Below are 26,418 nucleotides of genomic sequence, written 5' to 3'. Positions count from 1 at the left end.
GCGTTATTATGGAAAAGTAAAACTGATAGACGCCAAATGTAATTCTAGGCGGGGTGGCTGAATTATGAATTCACTAATAGCCTCCCCTACGCGATGGCGCAGCCCACGTCGTCGCCTGTCTCTGTGGTGCCATTGGTCAGCGCGGTCGGCTGTTAACTGAAAGGTTGGTGGTTCGATCCCGTCCAGGGGCGTTGTATTCGCTGTCCTTCCTTGGCTTCGAAGCTGTACGCTTTTAATGGGGTCAGGAAAATGTTCCCCAAACGGAAATCCTCTCCACCAAGGGGTTTCTGAATTGAATTAATGTCTAACGTCAGGGACTGCAGATGCTGAGAAGCCGAGACGAAAAGAGAAACTCGGCAGGTTTGACAGGACCTGTCGGAGAAAACGGAATCCTGAAATGTTGCCTCTGATTCTCTTTCCACAGATGTTGCCTGACCTGCTGCATTCCTCCTGCAATTTCTAGTTTTGTTTTTAACTGAAAGTTCATTTCATCTTTTGGGATGAAACACCTCAATATCTGCAAACACCGTGTGCAGATATTTAACCCTTTCGAAACACTGTGAAGTGATTAGATTCAAACAAACTCTGCAATGATTCACTCTTTCTCAGCTCCACAGGCAGACAGACCTGGGAAGTGAAGCTGTCAGTGTGGTTCTGTATTCGTGGGCCGAGTGGTTCATGCGATGGACTTGAAATCCATTGCGGTTTCCCCACGCAGGTGTGAACCCTGCCGAGTACAAAATGAGAAATGTCGTCGAAAAGAAGGGGAGCTTGCTCCCCGGCTTCTTCTTTAAGATTCAAATCAGTGGAGGGGTAAAGTATTTCACTCACATTGGGACTGGTGGGAATCTGCAACCCACTGCCTGCTCGGGTGGAACAAGCAGATACCCGCAGAGCTTCGTTTGAGGCCGTGAGCAAACTGTTTGGAAATGAGACTAGAACAGTGAGGGGCATGAAATAGTGATCGAAATGAAGCAGGCACCTGTGGACAAGGGTGTTTCCTTTGCCAGTGAAAGATACTGCTTCACAAAGTTGGGCCTGTGGAAGGGAATCAGTGACGGTGATTATCTTTGGTTGTTCACCTTGTGAAGGTTCCCATTGCTGCGCATGTCCATGTGAACGTCAGAACTCTGCAGCATGGTGGCGTTAGATACGCACAGGGCCGGGGGCGCAATGGATGATGCATCTGACTCCACCTACCTGTTTGAAATGCAGCTCACAGCTTCTTCACACACCCCAATTAATCTTTCTCATTGTCCTGAAGCCGGCATACGGTTTGACTTCCCGATCTGCGGGCATGAGAATCTTTTCACTGTCTCACGTCAGTAAGTGCCCCCGAGAACATCGGAGTCAAGAAACAGCGCTGTCAGAGGAGGGGAAGCTGAAATAGCACCACACGCTGCTCACGGGCACATTTTACTTTCCCCAACTCACCGCTTCAACCACTGCGGCTCCTGGGAGTGGAAAGGAAACAATCACCAAAATCCAGTCTTAGCTTTGTGAATCTTCAGAAAATCAGCAAAGGTTCATCCCTTCGGATTTTCGATCCTGGGCTGACAGGGATGTGTATTGTCACTCTTTTGTAGGACATTGCAAGTGGATGTTTTGCAGAAAAGCACCACAATGCAATCTGATTAATCAGGACCTGGATGTTTTCGGTCTTTGAATGTAAGTGTTGTGCTCCAGAACTTTGTTGTTCACAGTTTATAATACTTATCTTCCCAGTCCCCTGGATCACTTGTAGAAAATGTTTAATTTGCGTCTTGTAATCCTTTCACTGTCTGCTAATGAGGATAGCGTTTCCGTGTTTGACCTAAATTATCTTGACCTTGCATACCTCAAGCCTCAAGCTAATTTCACGAGAAAGCTTTTCCAGTTCAAAAGTCAACTGTTAATGATGGCTCTGTTTCTTGTCACGTATCCAATTTCAGATCGATGTTGTTAATGTCCCTTTTATTCCTTCAGATCCAGGTTTCGCTCACAGGGCTAGAACAGAACTGTCACCAAATACATTTACCAATCTACGTTCATCCTACCGATTGTATTAGCATCATCAACACTTCTCATCAAAATAACTCGAGAGATTTTCATCACAATTTTCTGTGAACAGTTCTACATTAGCTTTGCCGAATGGACCCCACATTTCTTGAAGTGGCTCCTTATTTTCGGCCCTGATTATTAATCTCGCTATGCATGGGAATGGATCCTTCCCACCCGCTCTATCTCTCATCAATGTGTGTAGTTCAGTTCGATCTCCCATCAGCCTCCTCTGTCCTGATCAAATCCAGGGGAACAGAATACGTTGGGGCTATGGCGCGGACAGGACAAGCCCAATACTCACCTTTCCTGTTAGAACCATTCCATGAGAAATTTTACACCAGAACCTTGGGCGTGTAGTTGTGGCCGAACACTTAAGGTGTTGGCGTAGAGATCCTTTGGGGCTCCCCCGCCCAGGGTGGTAACCTGCTGACTATGCTTTCTTCGCTGGCGATTTTAAATGACTTCCTGTTGGTTACATTATCGCACAAACTTCACAAAACCCGTCTCAATAAAGTCCCGTTTTCTCATGTCTGGGAATTGATTGCCATGCAGGAAACTCGGGTTGTGAACAAACAACGTACCAGCCTCACAACGTCAGATCTGTTTACCTTTCACCAGATGCTGCTCGACCTGTTGGCTTTCTGCAGTATTCTCTGTGTTTATTAGGAACAAGTGCTGCTTTTCATTCAAGAACTTCAATCCCTGTCCTCTGGTAACTGACTCTGGTCAGTGGCAATTGATTCTTCTGATCATCAATCTGCCCATTCCCACCGCTTCTTCTCCCATCATTACCAACAGCCCCAGGAAATCTCCAGATAACCTTCTTTGCTCCAAAGCGAACATTCCCAACCTTGGGAATGTCTCCCCAAAATGGAAATTCCTCATCCCTGGACATGCCGCAAGGCGTACAATTGGGAAGAGATTTTGGCAAAATATTGTCAGTTAGGAAATGGAAAAATGTTCATGAAGCAAAACAGAAATCCCAGTCTCCAGCTTTGTGAATCTTTAGAAACTCTTTGGGAAGCGTCCCAAAGATGAACTGTCCCACTGAGTAGAGACAGTCCAGACACCGTCCCCTTGTTGAAGATTGCGGGAGATTGACTCTGATGTTCACGGGACATGAACTGATCTGAGACATTGAAAGAATTGTCGTTCCTGCACATCAGGAATTCAAACCCCTTCTCGCCTCCGAGCCAATGAGAGAACTCGGGAACAGGCAAAACACTGAAAGGCTCGAAGGGCGACGGCCCCGGAGCAAGAAAGCTAGTTCCTCCTGATGTGGATGAGTCTCCAGACTGTCCCCGGTGTCTCCACAATAAACCTCCCAGGCGTTATTATGGAAAAGTAAAACTGATAGACGCCAAATGTAATTCTAGGCGGGGTGGCTGAATTATGAATTCACTAATAGCCTCCCCTACGCGATGGCGCAGCCCACGTCGTCGCCTGTCTCTGTGGTGCCATTGGTCAGCGCGGTCGGCTGTTAACTGAAAGGTTGGTGGTTCGATCCCGTCCAGGGGCGTTGTATTCGCTGTCCTTCCTTGGCTTCGAAGCTGTACGCTTTTAATGGGGTCAGGAAAATGTTCCCCAAACGGAAATCCTCTCCACCAAGGGGTTTCTGAATTGAATTAATGTCTAACGTCAGGGACTGCAGATGCTGAGAAGCCGAGACGAAAAGAGAAACTCGGCAGGTTTGACAGGACCTGTCGGAGAAAACGGAATCCTGAAATGTTGCCTCTGATTCTCTTTCCACAGATGTTGCCTGACCTGCTGCATTCCTCCTGCAATTTCTAGTTTTGTTTTTAACTGAAAGTTCATTTCATCTTTTGGGATGAAACACCTCAATATCTGCAAACACCGTGTGCAGATATTTAACCCTTTCGAAACACTGTGAAGTGATTAGATTCAAACAAACTCTGCAATGATTCACTCTTTCTCAGCTCCACAGGCAGACAGACCTGGGAAGTGAAGCTGTCAGTGTGGTTCTGTATTCGTGGGCCGAGTGGTTCATGCGATGGACTTGAAATCCATTGCGGTTTCCCCACGCAGGTGTGAACCCTGCCGAGTACAAAATGAGAAATGTCGTCGAAAAGAAGGGGAGCTTGCTCCCCGGCTTCTTCTTTAAGATTCAAATCAGTGGAGGGGTAAAGTATTTTACTCACATTGGGACTGGTGGGAATCTGCAACCCACTGCCTGCTCGGGTGGAACAAGCAGATACCCGCAGAGCTTCGTTTGAGGCCGTGAGCAAACTGTTTGGAAATGAGACTAGAACAGTGAGGGGCATGAAATAGTGATCGAAATGAAGCAGGCACCTGTGGACAAGGGTGTTTCCTTTGCCAGTGAAAGATACTGCTTCACAAAGTTGGGCCTGTGGAAGGGAATCAGTGACGGTGATTATCTTTGGTTGTTCACCTTGTGAAGGTTCCCATTGCTGCGCATGTCCATGTGAACGTCAGAACTCTGCAGCATGGTGGCGTTAGATACGCACAGGGCCGGGGGCGCAATGGATGATGCATCTGACTCCACCTACCTGTTTGAAATGCAGCTCACAGCTTCTTCACACACCCCAATTCATCTTTCTCATTGTCCTGAAGCCGGCATACGGTTTGACTTCCCGATCTGCGGGCATGAGAATCTTTTCACTGTCTCACGTCAGTAAGTGCCCCCGAGAACATCGGAGTCAAGAAACAGCGCTGTCAGAGGAGGGGAAGCTGAAATAGCACCACACGCTGCTCACGGGCACATTTTACTTTCCCCAACTCACCGCTTCAACCACTGCGGCTCCTGGGAGTGGAAAGGAAACAATCACCAAAATCCAGTCTTAGCTTTGTGAATCTTCAGAAAATCAGCAAAGGTTCATCCCTTCGGATTTTCGATCCTGGGCTGACAGGGATGTGTATTGTCACTCTTTTGTAGGACATTGCAAGTGGATGTTTTGCAGAAAAGCACCACAATGCAATCTGATTAATCAGGACCTGGATGTTTTCGGTCTTTGAATGTAAGTGTTGTGCTCCAGAACTTTGTTGTTCACAGTTTATAATACTTATCTTCCCAGTCCCCTGGATCACTTGTAGAAAATGTTTAATTTGCGTCTTGTAATCCTTTCACTGTCTGCTAATGAGGATAGCGTTTCCGTGTTTGACCTAAATTATCTTGACCTTGCATACCTCAAGCCTCAAGCTAATTTCACGAGAAAGCTTTTCCAGTTCAAAAGTCAACTGTTAATGATGGCTCTGTTTCTTGTCACGTATCCAATTTCAGATCGATGTTGTTAATGTCCCTTTTATTCCTTCAGATCCAGGTTTCGCTCACAGGGCTAGAACAGAACTGTCACCAAATACATTTACCAATCTACGTTCATCCTACCGATTGTATTAGCATCATCAACACTTCTCATCAAAATAACTCGAGAGATTTTCATCACAATTTTCTGTGAACAGTTCTACATTAGCTTTGCCGAATGGACCCCACATTTCTTGAAGTGGCTCCTTATTTTCGGCCCTGATTATTAATCTCGCTATGCATGGGAATGGATCCTTCCCACCCGCTCTATCTCTCATCAATGTGTGTAGTTCAGTTCGATCTCCCATCAGCCTCCTCTGTCCTGATCAAATCCAGGGGAACAGAATACGTTGGGGCTATGGCGCGGACAGGACAAGCCCAATACTCACCTTTCCTGTTAGAACCATTCCATGAGAAATTTTACACCAGAACCTTGGGCGTGTAGTTGTGGCCGAACACTTAAGGTGTTGGCGTAGAGATCCTTTGGGGCTCCCCCGCCCAGGGTGGTAACCTGCTGACTATGCTTTCTTCGCTGGCGATTTTAAATGACTTCCTGTTGGTTACATTATCGCACAAACTTCACAAAACCCGTCTCAATAAAGTCCCGTTTTCTCATGTCTGGGAATTGATTGCCATGCAGGAAACTCGGGTTGTGAACAAACAACGTACCAGCCTCACAACGTCAGCTCTGTTTACCTTTCACCAGATGCTGCTCGACCTGTTGGCTTTCTGCAGTATTCTCTGTGTTTATTAGGAACAAGTGCTGCTTTTCATTCAAGAACTTCAATCCCTGTCCTCTGGTAACTGACTCTGGTCAGTGGCAATTGATTCTTCTGATCATCAATCTGCCCATTCCCACCGCTTCTTCTCCCATCATTACCAACAGCCCCAGGAAATCTCCAGATAACCTTCTTTGCTCCAAAGCGAACATTCCCAACCTTGGGAATGTCTCCCCAAAATGGAAATTCCTCATCCCTGGACATGCCGCAAGGCGTACAATTGGGAAGAGATTTTGGCAAAATATTGTCAGTTAGGAAATGGAAAAATGTTCATGAAGCAAAACAGAAATCCCAGTCTCCAGCTTTGTGAATCTTTAGAAACTCTTTGGGAAGCGTCCCAAAGATGAACTGTCCCACTGAGTAGAGACAGTCCAGACACCGTCCCCTTGTTGAAGATTGCGGGAGATTGACTCTGATGTTCTCGGGACATGAACTGATCTGAGACATTGAAAGAATTGTCGTTCCTGCACATCAGGGATTCAAACACCTTCTCGCCTCCGAGCCAATGAGAGAACTCGGGAACAGGCAAAACACGGAAAGGCTCGAAGGGCGACGGCCCGGAATAAGAAAGCTAGTTCCTCCTGACATGGATGTGTCTCCAGCCTGTCCCCGGTGTCTCCACAATAAATCTCCCAAGGTTTATTTTGGAAAAGTAAAACTGATAGACTACAATTGTAATTCTAGGCGGGGAGGCTGAATTATGAATTCATTAATAGCCTCCCCTAAGCGATGATGCAGCCCATGTCATTGCCTGTCTCTGTGGCGCAATTGGTCAGCACGTTCGGCTGTTAACCGAAAGGTTGGTGGTTCTAGCCCCCCGCCGAGGCGATGAGCTTCTGGTTGCCTGAGTCTTTAACACGCTACCCTGCTCCTTGGCCAACATCTCTGTCTCAGGCATGCAGCAGTGTTCCACCAATGTTCCAGAAGTCCAACGCCTCACTGTCCATTGGGAATCCTCCAGTCTTCAATATTATTTGGACCCGAACTCCCCCATGCCCTTGACCCCTACCACACCCTCACGAGACCTTGTTATCACATCGTCTGCTGTTGCACACGACTTATTGTTAGCCAGGAATAGTCTCCATGAACAGTTAGTCACCCTCCTACACAGATCGTTATTCATTCCTTTGTCCCTCCAATGTTCTCCCTCTGAACTGGTGGCAAAGAGAGCAATGTGGATTGATTTCCCTGAGCCAGCTCTTTGTCCCATCTCCAGGAGCAGGGTTCTCTCCACTGGCGGATAATTAAACCATTTTGCTGTTGCGTTGACGTGAGGAGATTGTGTAAATATAAACTTTTTCTAAATTCCCACCTTCCGTTGATTGAACTGTGAGTTCGCTCTGAATCACAACACGTGTCACAGCGCATTTGCAGGCCCACCTTAGCTCTGCTGGTTCGACAAAACAAGTAAATGAGAGTCTCTATTCGTATCATTCTCTTGCCTTCTCCCTGTAAATCTCCACATTGTTACTTTGGACATGACCACCGAATTCCCTTTTGTGTTCTTGAATCTGCCTCCTCTCATGTGTTCTTCCTAATGTCACTTTTACTTTTTTTTGCCAAATGCCTTGAAATCTCTGCCAAATGTTTGGGAAATTGAAAGGTTCTCATTTCTGCACATGAGGCTGAATTGATTTAATTTCTAACGGAAAGGACTGCGGATGCTGAGAATCCGAGACACAAAGTGGAGCTGCTGGAGAAACTCAGCAGGTTTGGCAGTACCTGTGGGAGAAAACAGAGTTCTGAAATATTGTCTCTGATTGTCTTTCCACCGATGCGGAGTTGCTCCTGGAATTTCTGTTTTTGCTTTTAACTGAAAGTTTATTTCATCTTTCGTGATGAAACAACCAGACTCGCCATGTGCAGATATGTAACCCTTTCGAAACCTGTGAAGTGATTGGATTCAAACGAACCCAGCAATAATTCATTCTTTCTCAGCTCCACAGGCAGAGAGACCTCGGAAATGAAGCTGTCAGTGTGGTTCTGTATTGGTGGGTCGAGTGGTTAATACGATGGATTTGAGATCGATTGCGGTTTCCCCACGCAGGTGTGAACCTTGCCGACTACAGTTGAGAAATGTCGTCAAAAAGAACGGAAGATTGTTTCCCGGTTTCTTATTTAAGATTCAAATAAGTGGAGGGGTCGGGAATCTGCAACCCACTGCCTGTCAGGGCGGAATAAGCAGATAACCGCAGAGCTGCTTTTGAGGCGATGAGCCAAGTGTTTGGAAATGAGACTGGAACAGTGAGGGGCGTGAAGTCGTGATCGAAATGAAGCAGGTACCTGAGGACGAAGGTGTTTTATTTGCCAGTGAAAGATACTGCTTCACAAAGTTGGGTCGATGGAAGGGAAGCAGTGACGGTGATTATCTTTGGCTGTTCACCTTGTGAATGTTCCCATTGCTGCGCATGTCCGTGTAAACGTCAGAACTCTGCAGCATGGCGGCGTCATGTACGCACAGGGCTGGGGCGCAATGGATGACGCATCTGACTCCACCCTACTGTTTGAAATGCAGCTCACAGCTTCTTCACACACCCCAATTAATCTTTCTCATTGTCCTGAAGCCGGCATACGGTTTGAATTCCTGATCTGCAGGAATGAAAATCTTTTCACTGTCTCGCGTCAGTAAGTGTCCCTGAGAACTTCAGAGTCACGTCACAGCGCTGTCAGATGAGGGGAAGCTGAAAGAGCCCCACACGCTGCTCACTGGCACATTTCACTTTCCCCAACTTACCGCCTCAACCACTGCGGCTTCTCGGAGTGGAAAGGGAACAAACACCAAAACCCAGTCTCAGCTTTGTAAATCTTCAGGAAATAAGAAAACTGATTATCCCTTCCGATCTTCCATCCTGTCCTGACTAAATGGCTGTCCAGTTAGTGCCGATTCGTTTTGGCTGAAAAACTCTTCCTTATCTCATCCCAGCATTTCTTGGCACAGAGAACTGTGCGGCAGAGTTCATGTATATATTTCCTTGTATGGTATTTTGTAAATAACATTCGTCTGCCGGTTGTTTGTATCGGGTATTTAAGGTTTACTGGCGGCAGTTTAAGTGTGTTCGTAGGTTTGTGGGCTACCATGGTGCTGAGAGGGTTGAGTTGTCTGGACATCATTTCCCAGATGTCTTTTATGTAAAGTAATGTGGCTAGGGTTTCTGCACACGTTGTGTCTGCTAGTGTCAGTTTGTTGATGTGAAATCGGCACACTGGGTTTATTGGGTTTGCAAAAGTGCGGATTGCAGATGCTGGAAACCAGCGTTTAGATCAGAGTGGTGCTGGAAAAGCACAGCAGGTCAGAGAGCTTCCGAGGAGCAGGAAAATCGACGTTTCGGGCAAAAGCCCTTCATCAGAAATAGAGGCAGGACGCCTCCAGGGTGGAGAGATAAATTGGGGATGGGAGTGTGCTGGGCCGAAGGTAGCAAAGAGTACAATAGGTGAATGGGGGTGGGGATGGAGGTGACATGTCAGAGAGGAGGGTGGAGCGGATAGGTGGGAAGGGAGATTGGCAGGTAGGACAGGTCATGAGGACAGCGCTGTGCTGGAAGTTTGGAACCGAGGTAAGGTGGGGGACGGGAAATGAGGAAACTGGTGAAGTCCACATTGATGTCCTGGGTTTGAATTTATCCGAGGCGGAAGCTGGGGCGTTCTTCCTCCAGGCATCGGGTGGGGAGGGAGCGGTGATGGAGGAGGCCCAGGACCTGCATGTCCTCGGCAGAGTAGGAGGAGAGTGTTGAAATGTTGGGCCATAGAGCGATGGGGTTGATTGTTGCGGGTGTCCTGGAGGTATCCCCTCAAGCGCCGTGACTTGACACTGCGAGGAGTGTCCAGCCTGCCCAATGTCGAGGAGACTGCATCGGGAGCAATTGATGCAAGAAATTACATTGTTGGATGCTGTGGTGAAACGGTTAAAAATTATGTCCCAATACATGTGTGAATCTAACCGGAATGGAGGTGTTGCTTAGTCCCGTGTGAATCTTATTACACACCTCCCCGTGTGAATCTTCTTATCTGTATGTAACCAGAATGGAATGTGTTTTTTAGCCTTGCTCTGCTGTTCACATGAATGTTTATATCTGGAAAAGAGTATATCAGCTGGAAAAGTCTCCAGTTCGGTGAGTCTGCTCCGGGGTTACGTTTAACCGCCGAGCGTGGGTTGTTGCCAACCGCTCTACGAGAACTGACGGCTCCCAGTTCCGGTAACATGTAGAGTGAGTATAAGCCAGACCCGGGAGTCTGCTCCGGGGTTACGTTTAACCGCCGAGCGTGGGTTGTTGGCAACCGCTCTACGAGAACTGACGGCTCCCAGTTCCGGTAACATGTAGAGTGAGTATAAGCCAGACCCGTTGTATGAGACCTGGTTGTGGCGACGCTGCGGGGAATAAAATGCCCATATTCTAGCAGACTCGCCTCTTGGTCGTTTGTTCTGTGTCAGACTACTCTCCTACGAACCTGACCTTGAGAATTTTTTAAAACATTTGGCGTAGTCGAGCAGGGTCAATCGCAATTGAGGAGAGATTTTGATACAGAACAATGTTTTGGAAAAAGACTAAGAAACCAGAAGAACAAACTGTGGAGGTCCCGACCGTCCCGGGATGGCATGACGTGGCAGTTTGTTTGAGAAATGGTGGGGGGCGACCGGAGGAACCCCAGGGTCGCTGCTGACCACCCTTGAGAGGATCCCAGTCCTGCCGAAGAACCCCTTGCCTGGGGTACAGCGGAGGATGTGGGCATGTCCAAAAAGCTGAAGCGGAATTAACAGAATTGAATGGGATTGAACTGAACTGAACTGAGTGGAACTGAACTGAATTGAACTGAAGTGAATCAAATTGAACGGAACAAAATGGAACTGAGCTAAATTGAATTGAAATGGACGGAACTGAATTGAACACAATTGAATTGAACTGAACAGACCTGAACTGAGCTGAATTGAACTACACTGAATTGACTGAACTGAAATTAACTGAAACGAATTGAACTGAATTAAGCATAATGTAACACATGTATTGGGCCAAGCAGTGGAATGTGGTGTAAAATTATGTCCCAATACATGTGTGAATCATAATGTAACACATGTATTGGGCCAAGCAGTGGAATGTGGTGAAACGGTTAAAAATTATGTCCCAATACATGTGTGAATCTAACCGGAATGGAGGTGTTGCTTAGTCCCGTGTGAATCTTATTACACACCTCCCCGTGTGAATCTTCTTATCTGTATGTAACCAGAATGGAATGTGTTTTTTAGCCTTGCTCTGCTGTTCACATGAATGTTTATATCTGGAAAAGAGTATATCAGCTGGAAAAGTCTCCAGTTCGGTGAGTCTGCTCCGGGGTTACGTTTAACCGCCGAGCGTGGGTTGTTGGCAACCGCTCTACGAGAACTGACGGCTCCCAGTTCCGGTAACATGTAGAGTGAGTATAAGCCAGACCCGGGAGTCTGCTCCGGGGTTACGTTTAACCGCCGAGCGTGGGTTGTTGGCAACCGCTCTACGAGAACTGACGGCTCCCAGTTCCGGTAACATGTAGAGTGAGTATAAGCCAGACCCGTTGTATGAGACCTGGTTGTGGCGACGCTGCGGGGAATAAAATGCCCATATTCTAGCAGACTCGCCTCTTGGTCGTTTGTTCTGTGTCAGACTACTCTCCTACGAACCTGACCTTGAGAATTTTTTAAAACAGATGCACAGGTGAAAGCTTGCTGACGACCGCGGCCCAGGTTCGATTTCCGGGCAGGAAAGTAATTTTTAGTAGAGCTGACAGCATGCATCCGCATCTCCCTGGTGATCTCGTGGTTAGGATTTGGCGCTCTCATTGCTGCGGCCCGGAATCGATTCCCGGTCAGGGAAGCCAATCTCAGGGGTGCAGGCTACCCATTCTTGTTAAATGCGCTGTGCAATTATTTATGGTAGTTCCTGGGTGCTGCAGTGTGTCGTGGCTCGTTGAAATAGTGTCCTGATTCAGATTTGCTTGTATGTGGAGGGATGATTGCTTCTGTAGTTAAGTTCTTGGTTCGTGATTTGTTTTCCTGTAGACGCTGTTTTGAATTTACATTGACTGTTCGCTCCACTGTGACATCGAGAAATGGCACTTTGTCGTTGTTCTCCTCTTTTGTGAATTTTATGCCAGTAAGGATATTGTTGATGGTGTTGTAGGTTTCCTCTAATTTGTTTCATTTTTTGATGACAAAAGTGTCATCACTGTAGCGGACCCAAATTTTGGGTTGGATCGTTTGAAGGGCTGTTTGTTCGAGTCTCTGCATTATTGCTTCTGCTAGGAATCCTGATTCTGGTGGTTTCATGGGTGTTTCGTTGATATGGGCTTGTTACTGAATATGAAGTGGGTGGTAAGACAAAGTTCCACGAGGTTGACAGTGCTATCTTTGCTGATGAAGTTGGTGCTGTGTTTGTGTCTTTGGTTCTTCGAGTAGCGTCTTCAGTTTTCTTTGGCCACGTTGATGTTAATGGATGCGAACTGGGCTGTTATGTCAAAGGACAACATTATTCCATCCTCTTCTATCTTAGTGGCTTTGGTGTTCAGGAATTCTTGGATGGAGTAAATGGAGTGGCGTGAATTTTCGACTTGGTGTTTTAGTCTTCAGTGGAGGCCTTTGACTAGTCTGTATATTGGTGTTCCAAGTAGTGAGACTCTGGCCAGAGGGGGGCTCCTGGTTTGAAAAGGAGAACAACAACAAAGTGCCATTCTTAGATGTTACAGTAGAGCGAACAGTCAATGGGGAACTTCAAAATGGCGTCTACATAAAAACAACACACACAAACCAAATACGTAACCACAGAAGCAATCGTCCCAACGCCCACAAACGTTGCTGCATCAGGACATTATTTCAACGAGCCACAACACACTGCAGCACAGAGAAACTACGAAGAGCACAAGAGAAATACGTATATAGTGTATTTAAGGAGAACGGGTACCCAATAAACCCAGTGCGCCAATTTCTCATGGATGCTTCCAAGCTGACTCTCAAAAATTCGGTTTGACCCTCCATTCTTTCCTGTTTGTTTTTTGTGGGTTTTGAAAGCTTTCCCAATCCCCTGACTGAGTATTGGAGTTGGAAAGTTATGTTGTGGCTGTACAGGACATTGGTTAGACCACTTTTGGAATATTGTGTGCAATTCTGGTCTCCCTCCCATCGGAAGGATACTGTGAAAATTGAAAGGGTTCTGAAGCACCAATGGGTCCACAGAGGGGAAGATGCCCTTCTGTTGCCCTGCGTATGGGAAGGCCTTCAGTGATTCCTCTGCCCTGCTGCCGCACCAGTTGGTGCACACCGGGGAAGGCTGTTGTCCGGCCCTAAGTGCGAGATGGCCTTCAGCAGTTCTTCCCACCTGTTGAGACACCAGTGGGTCCACACTGAGGAGAGGCCGTTCTTCTGCCACGAGTGCAGGAAGGGATTTGCTCTTTCTTCCGATCTGCTGGCCCATTGGTGGGTCCACATGGGAGAGAGGTCGTTCAGTTGACCTAAGTGCAGGAAGTCCTTCAGCAATTCCTCAGCCCTGCTGCGGCACCAGTCCGTCCACACCGGGGAGAAGCCGTTCTCCTGCCCCGAGTGTGGGAAGGCTTTATCCGCTCCTCCACACTGCGGAAGCACCAGCTGGTCCACACGGGGGCGGGGGGGAGGCCATTCTGCTGACCTGAGTGCGGGAAGGCCTTCAGCAATTCCTCCACCCTGCTGAAACACCTGTGTGTCCTTCAGCAGTGGGAAGCCCTTCAGCTGGCCCGAGTGTGGGAAGAGGTTCATGTTTGCTTGCAACTTGCGGAAGGACCAGCGGGGGCACTGCTGCTCATTGAGCCAGGGACTGCACATTGCCAATGAAATGATCCAAAGAAACCTAAGACCGCAAGACCATCGGAGCAGAAGTTAGGCTATTGGGCCCGTGAAGTCTACTCTGCCATTCGTTAGAGACAAAATTAGTGCAGATGAGATTAGCTACAGGAAACAGGCCATTTGTCCCAACAAGTCCACACCGACACTCCGAAGAGTAACCCACCCAGACCCATTTCCCTTTGATTAATGTACCTAACTCTATGGACAATTAAGCATGGCCAATCCACATAACCTGCACATCTTTGGTTTATGTAAGAAGACAGGATCACACAGAGAAAACCCATGCAGACACTGGGAGAATGTGCAAACTCCTCACAGACAGCCATCCAAGGCTGGAATCAAACCTTGATCCCGGGCGCTGTGAGGCTGCAGTGGTAACCACTGAGCCACTACATATTGCAACCCGAAGTTGCAAGCAGGACGTTGGGAGAATACAGCAAGCCAGGCAGCACCAAAATGTGGAGTAGTCAGCGTTTTGGGTATTAACCCATCTTCAGGACTGAAACGTTGACTTCTCCATGAGAAACGATTTATGGGAATGATGCTGGGGGTTGTAGGGTTTGAGCTCCAGGGAGAGGCTGAACAAGCTGGAGTTGTTTTCACTGGAGCATCGGAGGCAGAGGAGTGACCTAACAGAGGTTACAAAATCTTGAGGGGCATGGACAGGGTAATAGACAAGGTCTTTTCTCTGGGGTGGGGGAGTCCAGAACTAGAGGGCATAGGTTTAGGGTGAGAGGAGAAATATATTAAAGGGACAACTTCTTCATGCAGTGGGTGATACATATATGAAATGAGCTGCCAGAGTATATGGGTCAGGTGCTGTCAAATGGGACTAGATTAATTTAGGATGTCAGGTCAGCATGGAAAAGTTCGACCGAAGGGTCTGATTCCATGCTGTACGCGACTTTGACTACTGGTCCTAATGTAATTTTAAAAAAGAGTCCAAGTAAATTTGAATAGTTCAATCTTATTGAGCTCACTTCCTGAAAAGTTTCAAATGAATCATCTGAGCGAGACTGAATAAACATGCTCTGTTGGACAAAGTATCACATCAAGTTTAAGATTTACACAGAGTTAAAGACGTCAGAAGTCAGAACACCAAGGGGAGCAAAACTGATCACAATATTCCAGGTGCAACCTCATCAACGTCCTGTGTAACTACAACATAACTTGCCAACATCTATACTCAGTTCTCTAATTGATGAAGGCCAGTGTGCTGAAACCTTTCTTCATTGCCTTGTGTACTGATGTTGTCAGAGATATAGGACCTACTTTAAACTGATCCACAATCCAGCTGCTGGGTGGCCAGAAGCAGAGTAGTGCTGCGTGAGTGTGCTGGGCACATAACCCAGAGGTCGATGGGTCAAAACCATGTGATGCTATTGCTCAATGTCTTCGTAAGCTGCTTTCATTTACAATGGTGCTCTGTTCTGTATCTTGCCTTTGCATCTGCTTCCCAAAGCTTCTTCAGTGGAGGAGTGGCAGCTGGAGCCCAGGAGTTCAACGACCCCCCAGAGCTTGAGGAAGGTCCAAGCTCCAAGAAGCGGGGGGTAAGGCTGGAGGCTGGATTTGCTCAAGGCTTGTATTTTTAACTCATTTAAATGGTACCTCCTGTATGGGGCTATGTTTTACATTAAAACCGGAGGATCATATCAGAGTGTTTATATTTAGCAACGGTAGTTGGTAAAATACACTCACTGGAGGAGCACCTTCTATGATGCTGCATTTCTTGCCTTATGCCCTTCCCCCATTTCTTATCTCCCAGCTTGATTTTATATTTTTGTGGTCAAATTTAATTTCATACCAATCAGAATTGGTATTCACTGTGTGCTATTAATTTGTTTCTTCGAATATTTTAAGTCAAAATTAACGGTATAATTTCATTTCTGATGTCAGAGTTTGACATTGAATGTGCAGATGTGAATACCAGTAAGTTGTGAAAATACATCAAGAACTGGTGGTTTTTAACAAAAAGAGAAGTTCACTGATATTCATGGCATTGTCTCATTTGGGAGTGATGATTCAAATCTGACCAACAAACCGTTTCACGCAGTCACCCAATTTAATTAAAATTTTCTTTAATTTAATTAAAGAAAATAACTCTGGCAGGCTACGATTTAAGCAATCTATTTATAAGATTATGTCAATTGCTCGCAATATGGTCTCATCAACATTGGGGAAACTGTACGCCAACTAGCGGGACGTTTCAGGGAACAACTCTGGAACACTAAAACTAAACGACCGACGCGCTGTGGCTGAATGCTTTAACTCCCCCTCCCATTCCGGCAAGGACATGCAAGTCCTGGGCCTCCTCCACTGCCAAACTCTTGCTACCTGACGCTTGTAGGAAAAACACCTCACCTTCTGACTTGGGACCCTCCAACTACATGGTATCAATGTAGATTTCATCAGTTTCCTCATTTCCTCTCCCCCACCTTGTCCCAGATTCAACCTTCCAATTCGACACCAAACTCTTGACCTGTCATACCTGTCCACCTTGCTTCTCACCTATTTGCTCCACCCTCATCTCTGACCTATCACCATCAATCCCTACCTCCAACTACCTATTGCACTCCCAGCTACATTCCGTCCAGCCCCACTTCCTTCCCATTTATTTCTCAGCCCCCTTGGGCCACCCTTTATTCCTGATGAAGAGCTTATGCTCTAAACCAAGACTGTGATGAAACACCATGCTCAACAAATAGGAAATAGCTCCCAAGTCAGATTTCATTCCCTCTTCTGTTTCCCAGTTCTTTCAGAAATAAGATATGTCTTTTTCTTCCACTAGAAAGTGATCTTCCACTTTGCGCTGTCTGAAGTGTGCTGCCACATTATTACTTCAGGCATCTTTTAAGAATCCTTCCAACCTGTTTTTCTAACAATTGTGGAGGTGACCAAATGCAAACATTTCACTCCTCCTCAATGTCCCATTTCTCCTCCTATGAGCCACTTTGTCATGTTGTCTGTGTTACAAGCAGCCGAGTGCACTTGGTTTCTGAATTGAAATTTGGCCATTGAAGTGATCAGAATTAATATATATCGATGGATAGCTGTGTTTGCACTAACTGTAATTATCCACCAATATAATGTCTTTTGTTCCACCAAAACTGGAAACAATGATCTGTGTTTATATTGCAGTCGGATGTCGAAAATCATCCCAGCGATCTTGACGTTATTATAGTTCACTGTGGCCATAACAGCATTGCGCGGCAGTTTGATGTGACTAAAACTTGGATGGAAAGAATGTAGATTGATGAGAAGTCAAAATGGCAGAGTCTCTGGCCACAATCGATCTGTCTGGCTTGATTATATGAGTGGCGGCTCTTCAAGAGCAACTTCCACTCCATCACTTCAACCAGCAAGAGGAGATAAGTGTGAACACAACATTCCAACTGTGACATATACGCATTGCTTCGATGTTATTGATCAAAATCCTGGAACTCGCTTCTGAACCTTTATTGTAGACCACATCATATTTGTGAAGCAATTTAAGAGGCAGCTCGCCACCACTTTTTCAAGGACAGTTTGGCAAGACTTGCTGGCAGAGCCAATGATATGCACATGATATTGGAAACAGTCTAATCGTATGGATAGATGATTGGCTAACAAATGATACAGGAGGGATAAGGGGCATGTTCAGGATCGCAACTTATAACTAGCAACGTGCCACAGGGATCAGTGCTGGGGCAAAAATTATTTACAATATGTATATGAATTACTTGGATAAGTAAAGTGAATGTACTATTGCCAAGACTGCAGTAGAGACAGTTGATTAGAATGCCGGTGGTAAGGATGACATGAACTCTTCATCCAAGTTCAGTGAATAATAGGGAAGGGAAAAGGGAGATTGGCCTTTAAAAGGAGTACAAACGTAGGGAGGATATAGTGAACCTCCGCCTGGAGGTTTTGATTGAAAGTGCAGTGAAGATTCAACCAGCTGACAGTGGATCTGAATCACATGTCGATCAGACCAGGTTTAGAACATAGAACATAGAACATCGAACACAGAAGAATACAGCGCAGTACAGGCCCTTTGGCCCTCGATGTTGCGCCGATCCAAGCCCATCTAACCTACACTAGCCCACTGTCCTCCATATGCCTATCTGCCCGCTTAAATGCCCATAAATAGGGAGAGTCCACCACTGCTACGGGCAGGGCATTCCATGAACTCACGACTCGCTGAGTAAAGAACCTACCCCTAACATCTGTCCTATACCTACCACCCCTTAGTTTAAAGCTATGCCCCCTCGTAATAGCTGACTCCAGACGTGGAAAAAGGTTCTCACGGTCAATCCTCTCTAAACCCCTATTCATCTTGTACACCTCTATCAAGTCACCCCTAAACCTTCTTTTCTCCAATGAAAACAACCCCACAGGGGTTTGAACAGCAGGAAACCAGATAAGTTCTTACAACAAGCCACAACGATTTCATCAATAGACTCTTAATTCCAGATTTACATTGAATTCAGAATCCACCATCTGCCGTGGCAGGTTTTGAACCCAAGTCCCCAGAACATTACCTGGGTGAATGGTCTGATGACAATAAAGTCGGCCATCGCCTCCCCTGAACACATTGGCATATTGCTAACAAAGGAGCAAGAGGTTTCAGCAGCTGCTAAGTTGTTGATATTACACAAGGGAACATCAGCACTCTCAGTAATGGCACATACTGAAGCCATGGACCTGTATCGGAGATAAGGGCTCGGGAACCATAAGAAATAGGAACAGGAATACGCCATTCAGCCTCTTGAGCCTGCTCCTCCATTCAGTAGGATCGTGGCTGATCTGGCATTCCCCACATCCACTTTCCTGCCCTTTTCCTGTAACTGTTCATCCCCCGACTGTTCACGAATCTATCGATCCTAGTTTAAATGTGACAAGAAGGCTGTCAACAGAGTTACTGAGGTTGGGGGGGGGGGGGGGTCGAACTTGGGGACTAAAACAATGGCTTCACACTTCACGATATTTAACTAAGGGAATGTTTATGGTTATCCAATGCTGGAAATTGGGCAGGCAGTCAGATGAAATTATTGATAAATTATGAATGACAGAGGAGTCAGGAGAGAAGTGGTGTTCACGCACAGTTGGATATCATCAGTATAGATGCCAACACCAGCAGCTACTGTAAAACAAATAAGAACGGAAGATGCTAAAAGCAGACGCTCCCAGAGGATAGAGTGATGCTGGAGAGGGTCAGTACTGTTCGTTAACCCTGATCAAGGCTGTCCGCAGGTCGACGAGGGAATGTTCATCCCTGTCACCGTTACAAAGGATGTCAAATATGACCTTGACAAGAACTGTTTCAGGAGTAGAAACCAGACTCGAGGGCTTTAAACACAGAATTCTGGAAAAGATGGGCATGGCTAATTCAACAATGTTGCATCCAAACCAACACTTCCGTTGGTGCGATAATAATAGAAGTGTTTTGGTTTTTATTTAGAAGATTCTCAGAAACACTGAGTAAGAAACAACAAAATTAACACAAGAAATATTGCAATTGCTACAATGTGCCTGCTCCCAATAGGAGACCATCTGGTGTTCAATTAATTGTCTACAAGGGACAATAGCTATAAAAGGGGAGACACAGACTGCTTGATACAGACATACAATGGGCGGGAGTAGGCCACTCGGCCCTTCGAGCCTGCTGCAACATTCAGTAAGGTCATGGCTGATCTGAATACAACCTCAGCTCTACATTCCTACACATCCCCGACAATCTGTCACCCACTTGGTTATCGAGAATCTAACTACCTCTGCCTTAAAGATACTGAATCCATTGTCTTTTGAGGAAGACACACAACCCTCAGAAAGAAAAGAAATCATCCTCATTTCTGTCTTCTACTTTTAAAATATGACCCACTATTTTCAGATATTAAGATAGGGATACAAGCTGCATTCAAATAATACCTGTGGTACAGTTAACCATCTTAAAGTGCTTCACGTGAACATAATGAGAATTCCTTTAAAAATCACAAGACTGGAGCACAGATTAGGACAGGTGACCAAAGACCTTGTCAAAGAGGCAGGTTGAGGGCAATCTTTTAAACAGGTTAAATTTCTCAAACATCAGAGGACAAAGACGTAAAGAGCAAACACAAAATAGCAAAGGATGGGAAGCAACAGTGTAGACATAATGTCACAGGATGAGTAATCCAGGGAACGTGAGTTAAAATCCCACCACAGCAAGAGGTGAGATGTGAATAATTCAAATCATAAATGGGGAACACAAAGTTAGTCTCAGTATGGTATCGATGGCACTGACGTCAATAGTCATAAAAACCCATGTTCACCAATGTCCTTTCTGGAGGGAAACTGCCATCCTTACCTGGTCTGGCTTACATGTGCCTCCAGACCCACAGCAATGTGGTTGACTCTTAAACTGCCCTCTGAATTGGCAAAAGCAAGACACCTTGCACTGAGGGATGGACAACAAATATCAATCTTGTGAAAGTGTCAGAACAGAAATTGCTGGAGAAACAAAGCCAGTCTGGCAATACCGGTGGAGAGAGAGAGAAAAACACAGTCAATATCCTGGCCTGCGTCCAAACAGTTGTGAAGAAGGGTCACGGTATTTGGAATGCTAACTCTGCTCCTTTCTCCACATGTGCTGCCAGTCCTATTGAGTTTCTCCAGCAATTGGTGCATTTTTGTGTTTCAGATCTCCAGCATTGCAGTTCTTCATTACACTGACTTAGGGAAGCTCAAATCCGATAAAAGAATAAAGCAGAAGGGATGGAATTACTCAGCAAGTCTGGCAGCAGCTATGGAGATAAAAACAGTTAGTTCTTCGGCCCATTGAATGATCTTACACCGGGGTCAAACATTTGGGGAAGCTGCAAGAGTAAAAGGCACTGGTGTAACTTTAACATCTGGGAGAACTCTCTCAGCCATGGAGGTCAGACTGACTCAGCATTCTGGTCCTGCTCATTATCTGTTAACTTCTCCATTTGTTGTTCTTGTTATATTTCTACATGGTTGACACATTCCTATGTTTTAAAATGATATTCCAAACAGACAGGATTTTTCCATGTAAGTAATCATACATTAGAGGGTTTGGAACGTGAATGTAACTTTTAAACAAAAAGTATTTATTCATGCATGGGGTGTGGGCATCGCTGGCAATGTTTGCATTTATACCATCCTTAACCACCCTGTGGTTGGTTGGAAAAGTGAATGAAGGTGTCTGAGAGTGTCTTGATCAGCACAGCAATCTCAAAGATGGGTGTGCTCAGGTAGAAGTACCCTCCACTCCCACAGCCAAGTCTGCATTCGCTGCAATTACAGATGCCATCTCACACTCCCAGGACAAGGACAGCATGGGATTACAATCAGAATAAAGCTTCCTCTACTCTTAAATTGAAAGTGAAGCTACCTCAACACTGTTCCCAACAAACACTGTCAAGACAGAGAGAGCATTGGGTTAGATACAGAGTAAAACTCCCTCATTCATTCAGTCCCTGGACAATGACAGCAAAGGGTTAAATAAACAGTAGAGTTTCTTCCATTATAACTGACACTTAGTACGTTCTACACCAATCCTCAAGGATAATTCAGAACTGAGACTATTATCTGGTACTGAATTCACACACCCTAATGGGAATGACAGCAACAGAAAATCAGGTAAAACACACACCATGTACAACAAAACTAGACTGTTATTGGGATCTAAGATATTTAAATGAAAGGAGACATGGTCCCTGTAATGATCCGAATGTGAGCTGAACAATATTCTCTGGGAATGCAATGTCCACCTCACTGCTGTCTATTCAGTCCCTCTGCTCTCGTTCAGGGCTGAGTTGCGGCTGACCACATTGTGGCGTGGGGGTCAAGAGGTTAGACAGTTAAGGTCAACTTGGATTGAGGGCATCCTGTGTCATGCCAGTGAGGTCGAGGGTCGCTGATTTACTCACCTTATAATCGGGGACAAGGGGATGTCAGGCGGGGCTTGTATCAGTTTGACTTTAGAAGAAACAGATGATCTGATGAAGCTGTATAACATCTGGAGAGGACTTAATGGAAATGTAATGTCCACTCATTTCTAGCCAGAGACTAGCCTTCATTTAAAATAGGAGAGTTTTGTTTTTCTCTCAAGTGTTCCCGAGTCTTTAAAATTCACTTCTTTAGAGAGCAGCATGTGGTGGTGGCACGGTGGTTAGCATTGCTTCCTCACGGCAACAGTGATCTGGGTTTGATCCCATCCTCGGGCCGACTGTCTGTGTGGAGTTTGCACATTCTCCCCTTGTGTCTGCGTGGGTTTCCTCTGGTGTTCTGGCCTCCTCCCACAGTCCAAAAGATATGCAGGTGAGGGTAGATTGACCATAGGAGTTGCAGAGTTACAGGGATAGGGTAACGAACTGGGTGTGGGTGAGACAGTCAGTCAATGTTGACTCGATGGGCTGAATAGCCTACTTGTACGCAATTGACCTATATCAATCAACAGTATGCACTTACTTTATGGTTACCGACATCCAATTACATTCGTGGTTTTAGTTATTTCATCTGTCTTACCTTATCATATTCAACCAACTATAGCATCTAGAAACTTGCCTAATTACAATATCCAATATCTGCAGAGTACTTTTTCTTTTTGTAACGACCATTTGGACCGAAGGATCTGTTTCCATGCTGTACATCTCTGTGACTATGACTTACGTGTGGCCTCTTCGTTGCTGTCAAAGTTCCGTATTTCTCCCTACACAGTTATGGTTTTACTTTGTCGAATGTCTGCCTGGCTTCTTGCAGTTAACACCCTATATTCTGCCCTCATCAACACTTTCCCTTCCAATTCTGTACTAAGGATTTCATTAAAAACGTCAGAGTGTGGCGAGACTGTGGAACTCACTACCATAGTGAATTGTTGGGGTGAAAGACATTACAACTAAGGGTAAGCAACACAATACAAATGAGTGTTACTGTCACCAGATTCACAACACAGTGAAATTAAAACATGCAATGTCCCTCAATTTCTCAACTGTTCCGAACCAGACTTGATGAAGAACAGATCTTGCACGTCAACATTATAATTTAAACAAAAACCAACAATTATAAATACGGCAACCTTGCTAGGGCAAAGTTAAAGGAGATAATCTAATTAATAGCAATGATTTAAACCCTTTGATCAAATCCCCCACCATCTCAGAGACAGAGACTTAAGTGGCAAATTAAGAAAGATTTTTTTTTTTTAACTTACCAATTCAAACAAACAGTTTCTAACAATGTATTGCCAAGCCTTTGTGCAATACTTGGACTGTGACTGTTTCACAGACACATAACTGTAAATCTAATTTAAAAGTCACTGCTGAATGTGAATAGACACCACAAAGTATTCAGCTATTTCTTACAGGCTGGGACTCATTCCCAGAAAGAGCCAACAATTCTTTAACTGGACAGTAGAATCTAGAGAGAACAGCTCCTGGGCTCAACAAGCAGCAACGCCCAATGGAAGCAAGTAGGCGGCAGGGCAATGGCATAAAACAAAAAAGCCCACTGACTCTCCCACTGCACACACACTCTCAGAATGCACAGGGGCTCAGTCCTGGGAGTGACCCACAGCAGTTTCACCAAGAGAATCAGATTGTTGGGAGCACTGGTGCGCCCGCTGATGCTTCCGAATGTTGCAGAATGATGAGAACCTCCGCTTGCAATAGGGACAGGTGGACCCGCTGGTGCCTCAGCCAGGCGGAGGAGTTGCTGAAGCCCTTTCTGCACTCGGGGCAGGAGAACAGCCTCTCCCCGCTGGCGCTTCTGCAGGAGGGAGAAATTGCTGTAGCCCTTCCCACACTCGGGACAGAAAAACAGCCCCTCCCCAGTGTGATTTCACCAAGAAGTGTCCAGGTCAGACGGAAAACAGAAGCCTTTCCCGCACTCGCCACACTTCCACGGTTTCTCCACAGGGCAGGATTCCTTGGGTTTCTCCATGACCGAAGCTTCAGCCTTATACAGACGTGCATACAGCCCCTCCCCACAATCTCTCAAAATTTCTTAACTGTTCCCAACTCGATTTGATGAACAGATCTTGCACACTAGAATTATAATTTAAACAAAAACAAACAGTTATGAATACCGCAAATTTACTACGGCAAAGTTAAACAAGTTAGTCCAGTTAATAGCAATGATTTAAGCCCTTTGATCAAGTCCTCCACCATCTCATAGACAGAAATTTCGGGGTAAATTAAGGAAGAGAATTTTTAAAGTTATCAATTCAAGCAAACAATTTCCAACAATGGATTGCCAAGCTATTCGGCAATTCTTCCATGATGAGTTGTTCACCGTAAATTTAATTTAAAAGTCACTGCTGAATGTGAATGGACACCCTGAAGTATTCAATTATTTCTTACAGACTGGGCCTCGTTCCCAGACAGAGCCAACAATTCTTTAACTGGACAGAAAAAAAAAACTACAGAGAACAGCTCCTGGGCTCAAAGAGCAGCAGCGCCCACTGGAAGCAAAGTTTCGAGGTTGGGGTGGGTGGGCATGAGGGCATAAAACAAAAATATCCGATCGACTCTCCCACTATAAGCACTGTCAGAATGGGCAGGGGTTCAGTCCTGGCAGTGACTCACAGCAGTTTCACCAGCAGAATCAGATTGTTGGGAGCACTGGTGTGCCCGCTGGTGCTTCTGCAAGGTGCAGATTGATGGGAATCTCCACCTGTACTCGGGGCAGGTGAACGGCCTCTCCCAGGTATGGCCCCGCCTGTGCCTCAGCAGGTGGGAGGAATTGCTGAAGGCCTTCCCGCACCCTGGGCAGGGGAAGGGACTCTCCCCCATGTGGACCCGAAGGTGGGCCACAATGTGGGATGCCTGGGTAAAGGCCTTCCCACACATGGGCAGGAGAACAGCCTCTCCCCGGTGTGGATCCGCTGGTGCCTCAGCAGGGTAGAGGTATCGTTGAAGGCCTTCCCGCACTTGGTGCAAATGAAGGGCTTCTCCACTGTGTGGACCCGGCGGTGGGTCAGCAGGACGGAGGAATAGCTGAAGGCCTTCCCGCATTCGGGGCAGGCGAATGGCCTCTCGCCTGTGTGGACCCGCTGGTGCCTCTGCAGAACGTAAGAACTGCTAAAGGTATTCCCGCACTTAGGACATCTGAAGGGCCTCTCCCCCGTGTGGACCCCCTGGTGCCTCAGCAGGTGGAAGGAATTGCTGAAGCCCTTTCCGCACTCAGAGCAGGGGAAAGGCTTATCGCCCGTGTGGACGCGCTGGCACCTCTGCAGGACAGAGGAATTGTTGAAGGTCTTCCCGCATTCAGAGCAGGAGAACGGCCTATCCTGGTGTGACTGCACCCATGAGTCTCCAGGTCAGATGGGAAACGGTTCCCTTTCCCACAGTCGCCAAACTTCCACGGTTTCTCCACGGGGCGGGATTCCTTGAGTTTCTCCATGACAGATGCTTCAGCTGCACACAAACGCGTGTACAGCACCTCCCTGCCGTGAATTCCTCTTCCCAGTTGGTATAACTTTTTCTGGCTCCACAATCAGAGTGCTGCAACAGTAGGATCTCTCTTCCAGTCTCATTGATGCTGAAAACGTACTGAAACAGGAAGCAAAAAGCTTGGTTTCTTCTCACAGAATCATAGCCGAAAGTTGTTATCATCCCGATGGATTCAGCGACTGCCAGACATTGACATGAAATTAAGGATGCAAATGCTGGAGAGTCAGAGTTAAAGTGCAATGCTGGAAAAGCACAGCAGATCAGGCAGCATCCGAGGAGCAGCAGAGTCAATGTTTCAGGCAAAGCCCTTCATCTATTGATTTGGAAACGTCCGTCTTCAGATCTTCAAATAATCTGTAAAAAGAGATTACAAATGTCATTACTGTCAGTCTAGGTTAGAAATTCCAAACAAGCAATTCTACTTTCTGAAGAACATTCTTTACTTTTTCCACAAAATTGAAAGCACCATCCCACCCCCTCTCACCCCTCTCTTCTCACTCCGCTCAAACTAATTCTCCCGATGGTACTGATTCAGGAACTAACAGAGACCGAAAAGTAAAAACATCAAGATAGACACCTCTGAATTTTGGATACCTCCACCTGAAAGTTCGTATCTTTCACGACATCTAGGAGTGAGTAAGTCTGCTTTTGGGAAGCAAAAGAGTGTCAATTCAGGATGAGGAGAAAGTGAAGACTGCAGATGCTGGAGATCAGAGGTGAAAATGTGTTGATGGAAAAGCGCAGCAGGTCAGGCAGTATCCAAGGAGCTGGAGAATCGACGGTTCGAGCATGAGCCCTTCTTCAGGCAAGAAGGGCTCATGCCTGAAACATCGATTCTACTGCTCCTTGGATGCTGCCTGACCTGCTGCGCTTTTCCAGCAACACATTTTCAGCTCAATTCAGGATGAACCTTCAACACCGCTTCTTGACAAACAACCAGACACGGAATGGTTAACATCTGGGGAGGTGGAAGAGTGGAGATGGAGGAAATGAGATATCAAGGCATTGGCACCGACACCAGACAGAAACTGAACATACAGGCATGGCAAACAT

The 26,418-nt window shown here is 46.1% G+C and overlaps 1 protein-coding gene across 1 annotated transcript in view; it reads right to left on the bottom strand.

The window, feature by feature from the left end:
* LOC148143765 (uncharacterized) overlaps nt 1-26,418 on the bottom strand; it is a 163,791-nt gene that overhangs the window by 60,494 nt on the left and 76,879 nt on the right. Inside the window, exon 3 of the mRNA XM_087975264.1 lies at nt 24,778-25,197. Within this exon, the coding sequence (XP_087831390.1) occupies nt 24,778-25,197 (420 nt within the window). The remainder of the gene's footprint in view (nt 1-24,777; nt 25,198-26,418) is intronic.

Source organism: Chiloscyllium plagiosum, unplaced genomic scaffold (assembly GCF_037043375.1).
Source record: "Chiloscyllium plagiosum isolate Xiang-an unplaced genomic scaffold, Cpla_swu_hap1 HiC_scaffold_27, whole genome shotgun sequence".
In the NCBI taxonomy this organism is placed as follows: domain Eukaryota; kingdom Metazoa; phylum Chordata; class Chondrichthyes; order Orectolobiformes; family Hemiscylliidae; genus Chiloscyllium; species Chiloscyllium plagiosum.
Note: the sequence above shows the minus strand (reverse complement) of the source record. Positions and strands in the feature narration are given on the sequence as shown.